We start from the raw sequence: 12,019 nt of genomic DNA, 5'->3' as shown, positions 1-12,019 counted from the left end.
AGATGGTAAAGAGTCTGATTAGTTTGCACTCCATTGAGAGAAAGGACCTCTAATTACTGTTCGAATGGACACCGTTCTTCGTCGTCTTAGAGTTTGCGGCACCTGATGGATGCTAGATGTGTTCTTGGGAAAAAAATTCTGTTGGGGAGGGATAAGGAATGTCACTTTAAGAAAAGGCTAGGGTGAAAATCATTTCACATGCCGTCAGCATTTTTGCATATCAGAGTGAAAGTTTGAAAACTACTGTAGCATATATACCTTTCACTTCCATGGTTGGCTGCAGTTGGTGTAAATTATGCCTAAGAATGTGACTTGAGTGTGGAATCCTGAACTGGTGATGGTCTTGGTCGTGTTTTGGGTTACACAAACCATCACCATCTGTGTAAGAGGCTGGAGTATTCGTAGTAAAAACACGGTGCGAATATTAGTGCCACCCCTCCTGCATCACTAAACTTTGTGCGTGTCCGTTCGTAATCCCGTTCTGAGCTGCCATGCGAATGAATTGAGGACAGCCTTTCCTGTATGTCTTTACTGCAGACAAGAAGCACAGCTTGCTCATGGACTCGGCATTGAAGAATCTATTGGGAACTGCTTGGGGATTAGTGAATGTTCAGAAAAGCAATGTAATGTAAAAGCATGAATCACTGCATGGGAAAAAACGTTGTTGTTAGACACAAAGTGGGTGCCTAGCTGATAAATTGATGTCGAAGCTCAAGATTAGAAAGATAATTGTTAGTTATGTCTGTTGTGAATGGCACATATTGGTCGAGCTTATTAGTTAGGGTGACCAGATAATCCATGTCAAGGAGAACACTGCACTAGGACAGATTTGTAAACTGCAATTTTAATTAAAAGGACAGGGATTTCACTTAAGCACTGTGTTCTTGCTGTGTGCTGATTGGTCAGTACATAATCACACGTGTCACTAATGTTCATGTGAAACAGCTGGATGAGTCTGTCAATCAAGGAAACAAACCAGTCAAAGCATAAGATGAACTGAAACAATTAGCCAAACACAGGAGTCTTTTAGTTTTATAAAACCTGAAGTATCTCAAAGGTTCCTCTCTAACATGGATTATCTGGTCACCCAGTTATTAGTGCCTTAATCAAATATCAGTTTTCAGCTGCAATGCGTCTTGTGCACCAAAGTGTATGGTCTCTGGAAAACACATTATATTGCAGGCCTGCTGGGTGCACTTCATCCTTATGACCTACACAACCTTAAGTGAGAGTTTACAGCCTACAGGTTAGCTGGAGAATGTGCATGACCGTAACTCCATAAATAATAAAGTCATTCACCCCGACAAACATCACAAACACACTAAGTCAGCAGCTGCTTTCGGTGGGAATGAAATAACTGCCTGACGTAGCCTGCAGCAGATTATCTATTTACGCCTTTTAAAACCAACATTAATAATCTGCCGAACGCTGCTTTACAGTAGTCTAACCTCCTTGCCCCCTCTATGACAGAATGTGCAAATATAAACACTGTAAAGGGTAACCTAATTTTTCACAGTATTTTCAGTTTTGTATTTTCACAGTGTGGCGCAGGAGGGAGACTTCAAAGAGAGCCTGTGACCTCTGAAGAAAAGGTTAATGACCTACATATGCGCAAAGTGTGCAGGCAGTGTGCATCCCCCCCTCCACATAGTGGTAGAGTGATGGGGGGGGGGGTGGGGAGGTTGGCTGGAGGCCACATAGCTGTTTTCTCAAGCAAGAATGAGGACAACTATGGGATGGCCCTTTGCACACACACCTGCAGCCCTTAGAGCCATTACAGACCCTACCTGTGTAATGGTTAGTATCCTGTGTGTTAATTACTATTGATTGCATTCTTCCACCTGCTGGAACGGCCAAGGCATATGAAAAACAAAAGTGATTGCTTGTTAGGATGGTGACTTTAGTCTTCTTTCTCTCAGGAGGGCAGAAGAAATCTTAATTCATCTGTATTGTTTAAGATTTTTTCACCTCGCACTCAATGTAACAATGCCCATGAATGGCAAAATCCATAGACTCTCCGTACGGTTCCCCAGTAATAAAAATAAGACTGGCAGTGTTCCACTTCTGCTCGTCTTCTCATTTTCTACAGGAAGCAGTGGTTATGCAAGTCCTAAACCAGGAGCAAATGGTTATTTTTAAACACCCCCCCTCCCCCTTGTGTGGCACAAAGGAATAACCATGAGAAATCAACCACATCTATCTCAGCCGCAGTTCCCACTGCGAGTTTTTCTGTTCTAGCAACTTCCTAATCAGTTATTCAAGCCCACATTGTTTTACAGTTTGTACCATCCAGCTCTGTGACCCAGTTTACCGTAGCAGTTTGATCTCTGGCACTTAATACCTTTAATTTATTAATATAGATGTTTAGTTGTTAATATTTATGACGTGTTGATGTATCGAGACTTACGGTTGTCTCACAGAGGTTTACTGGACTCTGACCCTTGAGCTGTTTATAAAATGTCATACAAAGTTAGGCAATTGTCCATATTTTTGTCCATTGACTATATACAAGATATGGACAGATGTATTGGGACAATTGGCCATTACACCTACAGCAACTTTGATGATATCCCATTGTAAATCCATAGGCATTGATATAGAGTTGCCTCCCGCCCCTCCTTTGCACCATTTACAGCATTCCACAAGATTTTGGAGTATGTCTGTGGGAATTTTTGCCTATTCATCCAGAAGAGCATTTGTGAGGTCAGGTACTGATGTTAAACGTAAAAGTCTGGCTCAAAATCTCCATTCCAGTTCATCGCAAAAGTGTTAGATGGGGTTGAGGTCAGGGCTCTGTATGGGCCGGTCAAGTTCTTCCACACCAAACTCAGCTAACCATGTCTTTATGGACCTTGCTTTGGGGCACATTCATGCTGGAACAGAAAAGGGCCTTCCCCAAACTGTCCCCACAAAGCTGGAAGCATAGAATTGTACAAAATGTCTTGGTATGCTAAAATGTGAAGTGTTCCCTTCACTAGAACTAAGACGCTTAGCCAACCCCCTGAAAAACACCCCCAAACCATAATCCCCCCTCCACCAAACAGTTGGCACAATGCAATCAGGCAAGTACCGTTCTCCTGGCATCTGCCAAAACCAGGCTCGTCCATCAGACTGCCAGACGTAGAAGCGTGATTTGTCACTCCACAGAGCACATTTCCACTGTTCCAGAGTCCAGTGGCAGTGTGCTTTACACCACTCCATCCAACTCTTGGCATTACGCTTGGTGATGTCTGGCTTTCATCCAGCTGCTCGGCCATGGAAGCCCATTCCATGAAGCTCCCGGTGCACAGTTTCTGTCCTGGGGTCAATGCCAGAGGGAGTTTGGAACTCTACAGTTAGTGAGTCAACAGAGCGTTGGCGTCTTTTACACACTATGCACCTCAACATTCGGGGACCCAGCTCTGTTACTTTACATGGTCTGACACTTCGTGGCTGAGTGTCTGTCGTTCCTAAACACCTCCACTTTGCAGTAATGCCACTTACAGTTGACTGTGGAATATCTAGCAAGGAAGATATTTCACTAACTGACTTATTGCAAAGGTGGCATCCTATGACACCTTAATACACTGGGCTCTTCAGAACGACCCATTATTTCACAAATGTTTGTAAACCTGACTGCATGTCTGGGTGCTTGATTTTATACTCCTGTGATAGTGGGTCTGAATGAATCACCAGAATTCGGTGATTAAGAGGTATGTCACAATACTTTTGTGCATATGGTGAACGTTATACAGTTCAAAATATGCAAGATGAATGCAAATTTTAAAAAAATATTGGATAAGCAGTTATGGAAGATGGACGAATGGATGGATGGATATTCCAGTATTATTATAATTTACATATCCAGATGTAATCTACAAGTCCACGTATAAACATGCTTCTCTACAGCAGAATGAACACATTTCCTCAGTATCAAGGTTAAACAAACCATGCAATAAAATGGCATGACGAGTCTGTCAACATAGTGACTTGTACAAGCAGTACGATATGAACCAGCAGTATACTCTGAAAAAACAGTGTTCAAGAAGCAGAAGGCACAGTTGGAGTGGGGGGGGGCCCTCTCTTCCATCTAATAATGGCTCACCCATGCCTTCTCATCTGCCCACCAACCATGAAGTCAGACTCCTGGGATATAAATGTTTGAAAGAGATGCTGTTCGTTACACGCTACTGGACCCTCGAGGCTGACAGAGGAAGATACTGGGCCGGAGGGGTGTGTGAGCTATGGCACTGCCTACGGCGGTTATTTGACTTTAATATGTCTGTGTGTGCATTATCAATCACAATCACATGAAGAGTTCTTCAGCATGCTGTCGTCTTCATTCGGACAAATGGGAACAGTATCACAGACCTCATACTGCATCATGTTTTCAGCACTTCAACTGCAGAACATGTTTCAGCGTCACTTAATCTGGATTTAAAAAAAAAAAATGAATCCAGCGATTTTAAGTGTGGCAAGAAGACTCTAGGGGAATGTTTTGGCAGGATTATGTTTTGATCTTCCCAACTCTCCCAGCCCCTGAATCAGCATAAAATATCTTTTTTCTGTGTATTTCCAGCCCACACTTGGCACCGGGAAATGTACTAAGAAAATGTTTTCTGCTTTTGCGAAAGCATAACAGACTCATTTATTGTAATTCCAGCATCACGCATTGTTTTAGGGTTAGTTAGGGTTAGGGTTAGGGTTAGTTAGGGATAGGGTTAGGGTTAGTTACACAACTGCATTTTTTTTTCTTTTATTGTATTCGTTCCATGTTTTCTGTCCCAGGGTGTTTCTAGTAGTGGGTTTTACCTAATTCTAAGCAGAATTTTTTTCCTGAACCGATCACAAAAGAAGGGTAGTCGTGTGGCTGCCAGTGCGAGACAGTGACTGCAAACCGTCAAATTATCAACACCTGCATGGCACACCATCGACAAATTTAAAAGTTAAATCTAATTCAGTGGCCTGTACTACGAAGCGGGGCTACTGGCTTATCGGGGTAACTTGTCAGATTTAAGGTACCACAGTTTAAATGGGCTTCATATTCGTTCACTTACATTTTGCCCAGACTACCTTAAAAAAAACATTGATATAGTTACATGTTGCACTGGCATATACACTGACTTACTGTGCGCATCATTATAAGAAACATTGAAACGTCTCTCCTTTATGGATAATGTAGTTTTGTTATTATTTTGTCTTATATTCTCTGAAAAAAATGCCATTATCTGTCAGCAAACACGGCGGACGCAATGGCAGCCTATAGAATGTGCCGGAAAAGCCTGCAGACCCACTGACTGCTGAATCCCAGTTATGATCAGCATTTATCAAGGAGATTGGTGCCATCGAGGACCTCAGCCCTGTAATTGTAATTGTGCTCTCTGGCCAGATTGCTGGCAAGATTGCTGGTTACCAATTACACTTCATTCAAAAGCTGTTTACGTTAAAATTTACTGCAGCAAGGTTCCGATTATAGACTGAACCTCTTTAGTATTATTATCTAGATAATTTTAGATTAATCGTAAAATTGATTCTATGAAGTTTTTATGTTCACGGATGGCTGAACAGCGACATAAATACACAATTCATTTAACTACAATCGCAATCATTTAACTACAATCACATAGACATCAAATGACATCAGTGTTATGTATAATGTAACATCATGTCCTTTATTATCATACATATGACATATTATGTATTGATGTAAATGTTTTATTATTTCCAAGAGTAACAATAGATGAAACATTAGGCTTGTGATCGTGGTACACGTTCAGAAAGAGAAAAAAAAAAAAAAAAAAAACAATTGTCATGCTTGGTTATAAGCCCTGAATCCATTTCATTTTACGGCTCAAAATCAGTTTGTATTTCGAAAGCTGCAAGGAAATTAAAGCGAATATCCAGATTAGCTGTTCTGATTTCAGAATGGGATCTTTACTCTAACAAGTTAACTCTACTCTTACGCTAACAAGGCTGCCCGCCGACTTCATAAACAGGGGGGCTTCAGGAATAGTAAATGCACCTACGAACTTATCTTATTTGTCGGGTGTGTGTGGGAGAGAACCTCCCGAAGGCTGTCTGATTGGAGCCAAGGCTGTTTGTATGAAGACAATATAAATTAGTCATCATAATGCACTGATAGCTTCTGTCGTTTTATCTGAGCAGGCCTGCGTTTTGTTACATCAGCGCCACATCACAAATACGTTAAAATGGCTCAAGAAAGCGAAACACACAAGCCATTCATGTTTCAAACTTCTTGAAGTAGCTCATCTTGGCAAACTGCAAATTAAAGATTCACCGTGTCTTAACAATGCTAGCAGTATAGCGAATGCTGTCACGCAGCATTAATGCATTTTTATTTACCAGCAGGCTATTACCAATGATATATTACACCAAAAGTCCATAGAAAAGGCTTCACCTAAAATAATTTCTAGAATGCATCCTACAGTCTGTTATAAATGTGATTTCAGAGATAAATATGTGGAGCACAGTCTTGCTGGCCTTGCACTGTAATATATACACTGCCTGGTCCCTGTATATATGCAGATACTTTACAATATTCCGCCTGTCTCCATAATAAAAAGACATGCAATAGGTGTACAAGATTAATGATCTGACATATTCAACCTGCCAATCTATCCAAGACCACAGAGTTGTCCATCATTCAGAAATCTAGCCAACTGTCAGCTGGGGGATGTGTTTACATCCACCGTGTTTCACTTGGCTGCAAACCCTGTTTGTTTAAAACTCATGAGCAGCAGCTGGGCTCATAGGCATCTAACCCTAACTCTGTTGGGCTCTGTTTCTTCTCAACCTGTTAAAAAACAGAGCGGCGTTACTCAAAGCTTAAGTCTATCCTATTGAACCTATCGAGAACATTTTTAAATGAATTTGAGGAAGCACTTCTTTACACAGCATGTATTTAGAGTATGGAAGAGTCTTCCTGCTAGTGTAGTGCAAGATAAAACCCTGGGTTCCTTTAAATCAGAGCTAGATAAGATTTTACCAACTCTAAGCTATTAGTTATGTTCTCCCCAAATGAGCTGGATGGGCCGAATGACCTCCTCTCGTTTGTAAATTTCTTATGTTTTTATGAAATAAAAGTCTGTAAAACACACACACACTATAGATTTACTATGAATAAATACAGGGAGCTTTAAATAACTTTTAGAATCTAATAAAAACAGAGTACGGACACACAGTGGCCACTTTATTAGGTACACTTCCGAAGAGCAAATCATGTGGCTGTAACTGGAAATATGGAGAATGCATTCAGGGTCAGGAGGTTAACTGGTTGTCTGGTTACGCTGTCAAATGGTCGTCAAAATGTCCTGATATAAGGCTTTCTGGATCTGGCGTGATTGTTGGTGTCAGACATGGTGGTTCCAGCATTTCAGGAACCCTTGTGGGACTTCCATTCGGAACAGTGTTTACAATTTGCAGAAAATTGTGTGATTACAAAAATCCAGTCGGGAGCAGTTCTGTGGCTGAAAGCACCTTGCCAATGAGAGAGGTCAGAGGAGAACGGCCAGACTCATTAACGATAACAGGAAGGCCACGAGTACAAAAAGAACAGTGCGGTACCAAAGTGGCAGACCCAAAGGCTACTCTAAACACACAACTCGTCCACCCTTGAAGCAATTCTGGAGGCAAAAGTGGCAAACAATACTAGCTATGCATGCACTGTGCCAGATGCAGATTTGCATCACTGGAATATTATCAATTAAAGAGCACTGTCTGCAGTGAAATGCCAGAGCAATGTTGTGTAATTCATAACTGCTGTAATACTGCCACCCTTGAACCGGAAGGTCTTGCATGAATGACATTTAGGGGCGCAATCTTGCCATTATCTGTTGACAATTTTAGTATTAAGGGACTGTTTTCTAAAATCATAACAAAGTAAATTTGTGTGCTTTAAAACTGATGTAAGTCTAACCTAATTATTGGTGGATTCAGTGAGTTTATACCTCTATATCATCATAGCAAGTAAGGAATAAACTGATTTATATTATTTTGCCAAAAACATAAGGATAGACTGACATAATTAAAGCAGCAACGCAGAGAAAAGGCTCCCTGTCCAAAAACTGATCAGTTATGAGGATTGAGTTTTATATTTACGGGGTTAACCTATTCCAATTTGTCAAATGGTTGTGACCCAGCCTGATGCAGCCTTTACACCCAGGATAGGACGTATATGAATACATGCTAGACTAAATAAATAAATAGATAGATAGATATTATAATTCATTCATCCATCCATCTATCCATTTTCCAAAGCGCTAATCCTTCTGGGTCGCGGGAAGTCCGGAGCAGTATAATTTATTTCTCAATAAATATTAGGGTAGTTTATTTTCATTGTGAATGGTTAATACAGAATTTTATTGATGCACATAAAACGTTTTGTCAGCGATACCAATTTAAGCCTGGTCTACACTTCAGGCACCGAACGCTCGAGTTCACGACGCTTTCAGCAAAGCAAAGAGACTACAACTCCCATTAGGGCGCGGGCACGCGTCTCCCCTGCGTGCGCGCTCCGTGCATGTGCTCTCGGTGCATGTGTTCCCTGTAATGCAGGCGAGCTGCTTTGAATGTTTGGAGGAGGAGAAAGCAATCCAGTCCAGCACAATGTGGGATGGCAGGAGGAGCTCCAGCCTAAAGAAAGAGAAGGGGGGAAGACGCGAGCGGATAAACTGAAAGAGAGGAGGAAAAAAGAGGCTGAATTTGAAACTACGGGGTTAAGTAAACTAACATTCAATAAAAAAAAACGACAGATAACGTTTGGAGCTGAAGACAACGTTGCAGATTAACGAAAGGAAGGGGCTGATCACTCCACGGTTTAATCGGCGTATAGGAAAAGGGGAAAAAAAGAAATCAAGCGCAGCCGAGGTGAGCAGACGTAAATATTTGATCCAAAAAAGTAAAAACGAACAAAGGTTTGGCATATGACGAGTGCCATTATTATAACGATAGAGAGAAAATAAAAGGTAGGATCCTTGCAAATATATTTCAAACTGTGAAATCAAAGGCAATACATATATGGGTGAGGTTTTTTTTGTCTTTCAGAATATCCCGTTTTAAATTTTTAATCTGGGACTAAAAACAGTAGCTGTATGTGCAGTTATGTTGTTTTTACTACGATTTTACGTGGGTAACCGTGGTTTTAAAAATTAGATTGCATTTGAATTCCAATCTTTTTATTCCTTTCCCTTCCGCAGCATCAGTAGTATATAGTGCTACACCGATTAACAATACATATTGAAGGTGAGCACCGGGGTGACAAGAGGATCAGCAGAAATGGCACGTTTGGGAGAGACACGATTCCTTAGCGCTGTATTCATGATCCTTAGACACTAATCTATTGCTTTGGGCTTCTAGGTATTTTTTGACTGTTTTTATTTCATGCAGTATAGCTATAATGCATTATGGGGGGGAACTCCTGGAAAAGCCGTAGGCGTAGGACCTGTGTGTTTTGGGGTTTTCAGCCTTTTTCCGTGCAGGACGGATGTGAATTATTTGCGACCTAAAACCACATAGGGAGGGAGAGTATCGGTCGGTGTTGGGGGGGGAATAAAGAGGCGAAGCGCCGCCAGCAAATCGCCGGGGCCGCATGTGTTGCATTGGCTGAGCAATCGGGCGATTTAATGGGTGAATTTCTCCGAGTATAATGCAGACTGAACCGGGTGTCAGATGGGAGCTGCGAGGGGGCTCGGCAGGCTGTAGGGGCAAAACAATCGCGTGCTTCATTTCCCTCCTGTGTAACTTATCTGCGATTTTTATTTATCTGCGATATGTATTTTTGCAGTGAATTGGAATTCTCTCCCCACAAGTCCTGCTGTTCATGAACCTGGAGCATGAGGGATGAAAGCAGTCTGTGGGACAAGCGTCAATAAGTTTGAGTCTTCGGCACCCAAGCATCTTGTTAATCTTGTCCCTATGTCCGTCTGATGATGAAGACAATGCCTACTGTTAATGGCTCGGGGTCAGCTTTGACACATCCACGGAAAGAAAAGGCCAGCTTTCAGGGATAACCGTGATACTCTTGGCTAATATTTGCCAGTATTTGGCCGAAGGGTCTCCAAAGAGAAGTTCACCGGCGAGGAACGATGCTGCAGTGAAGCTGCCGCTTTTCTGGAGTGGCTCCGGGTTCGATGCAGTCGGGCTGCACATCAGGAGATGGTTATGGGATTGAGGAAGCCCTAAACACTCACTTAGATGCCTTTTGGTGTTTTTGCCGCCTTCACCTGTGGAGAGTGATAACTGCGCACCGGCGTGAAGGGATAAACAGAGACGGCCAACTCGCAGTGACGGCCGGCATCCTCCGTCAAATGTCCACGTGTAGAAGAGACCCCGGCGATCGTGCTGCGCGCCTGAAGTGAACGCCGGGCTGCCTGCGTCCGCGCCACAGACAATGCGCGGGAGCGCATGAGGACTTGCGGGCGCGGCGTGTTTTCACGATGGCACAAACCAGCTTGCTGCAGGGGAAGCGGTTCTACTGCAGGGAATGGGTTTTCCACAAACTCCAGCACTGTCTGCAGGAGAAGACGAACAGCCTGTGCGGCGTGAGCGGCACCCCGAACAAGCAGGCGGCGGGGATGGGCCCCGGCGGCCCCTCCTCGGGGAAGGGTTTGGCGTGGGGGGTGCTCTTGGTGGGAGGTCCCGGCAGCGGCAAGACGGCGCTGTGTACGGAGCTGCTGTGGCCCAACTCGTCGCAGGGCATGCACCGCGGCCTGCACCGCCAGGGCCTGGCCTTCCACTTCTGCCGGGCGGACGACGTGGACACGCTGTGCGCTGGCGGCTTCGTCCGGACCCTGGTGGCCCAGATCTCCCGCAGCGGGCTGCTTCCTGGATACGAGGAGAAGGTGCGGGAGCCGGCAGCCCAGAGCGCCTTGCAGTCCGGGGAGTGTGAGAGAAACCCCGCAGAGGCCTTCAAGAGGTACGCAGCACGTCCCGCTCCATCCCTGCACACTTCCTGACCCCCCCCCTCCCCGTGCTCTACCCTGCCAGTTGGCCCCATATTGCTGTGGTATGTTTGCTATCTTTCCCTCTCTGTGCACCATGCTGTGCCCCCCCCCCCCCCCCCCCCCCCCCCAGCTTGGCGGGTCCCAGACAGGGGGAAGGTCAGTGCCGTAATCTATCATTCAGATCTTGGTGTTTAAAGGGAACATTCCTATATATTTGTTTTTTTTTTGTGCTGTGTTGTATCACACTGTGCAGTGCTGCCTCCTGTACAAAAAAAAAAACTGTCCTCGTGTCACGTGTAACGAGATCAAGTCTTGCGTCGCCGCTGCACTGGTGAGGCTGCCCTGTGAATGGATTACCAACTCGACTAGTTTAGTCTGATCGGCCCGTCTGCATTGTCTGGAATGCGGCGTCGGGCCCAAGTGTTGCCGTCTCTCCCGCCATCTGCTTGTACTAAATGTACCGTTTCGGTGCTCGAAAAATAGGTCAGACGTTCACAAAGGTAAATCATTTTGAAGCCGTGGCACAGAAAATCCCGTTTTGGTGGAAGGGGTGTTTCTTCGGCCGCCCGCCATTCCGGATGATGTCAGCACGGTGGTCGTGCCAGCGGCATGGCGTGGAACCTGTCGGGGGACCCGTCAGATAGACGAAAGTGTCACATTTCTGCATAGAAACAAAATGGGAACTCGACTTGTTTCTGCGCTGTTTCGGGTGTTTCTCCGCATTTATTATGCTCTGTTGGGCTTCATTCACTCTTTTCCTTCTGTCAGCTCGAGCAGCCAGCTTGCAGGTTAAGAAGGACCTTTGTTTTTTTCGCTCTGTGTGGGTGGGGGGGGGGGGGATGCTAGCATGGTCCAGGCGGAACGTGATACACTTTTATCAGCCTTGACTGAGAGAGACCGTTTGAAAAATGAACGGAGCCGAAAGCTTTATCATTATCTTTAGTGTCAAGTCATTGACTTCTTGGATAAATTCCTTTCACTTTTCAGCATATTATCAAGTTTGAGGACTGGAATGCAGAAGAGGAGCATTTCAAATGTGCTCATTGGAAAGTGCTTGTAGCCTTAAATGTATTAACAAG

The 12,019-nt window shown here is 44.0% G+C and overlaps 1 protein-coding gene across 1 annotated transcript in view; it reads left to right on the top strand.

Annotated features, from left to right (window-relative positions):
* The first annotated feature begins 8,549 nt into the window (after positions 1–8,549).
* Positions 8,550–12,019, top strand: part of LOC125704382 (ankyrin repeat domain-containing protein 50-like) — a 28,595-nt gene continuing 25,125 nt past the window's right edge. Inside the window, exons 1-2 of the mRNA XM_048969821.1 lie at positions 8,550–8,865; positions 9,782–10,912. Of these exons, the coding sequence (XP_048825778.1) occupies positions 10,434–10,912 (479 nt within the window). The 5' untranslated portion in view covers positions 8,550–8,865; positions 9,782–10,433. The remainder of the gene's footprint in view (positions 8,866–9,781; positions 10,913–12,019) is intronic.

The sequence above is a fragment of the Brienomyrus brachyistius genome, chromosome 12 (genome assembly GCF_023856365.1).
Source record: "Brienomyrus brachyistius isolate T26 chromosome 12, BBRACH_0.4, whole genome shotgun sequence".
Taxonomy (NCBI): Eukaryota; Metazoa; Chordata; class Actinopteri; order Osteoglossiformes; family Mormyridae; genus Brienomyrus; species Brienomyrus brachyistius.
This window is presented reverse-complemented; position numbering and strand designations above follow the sequence as displayed.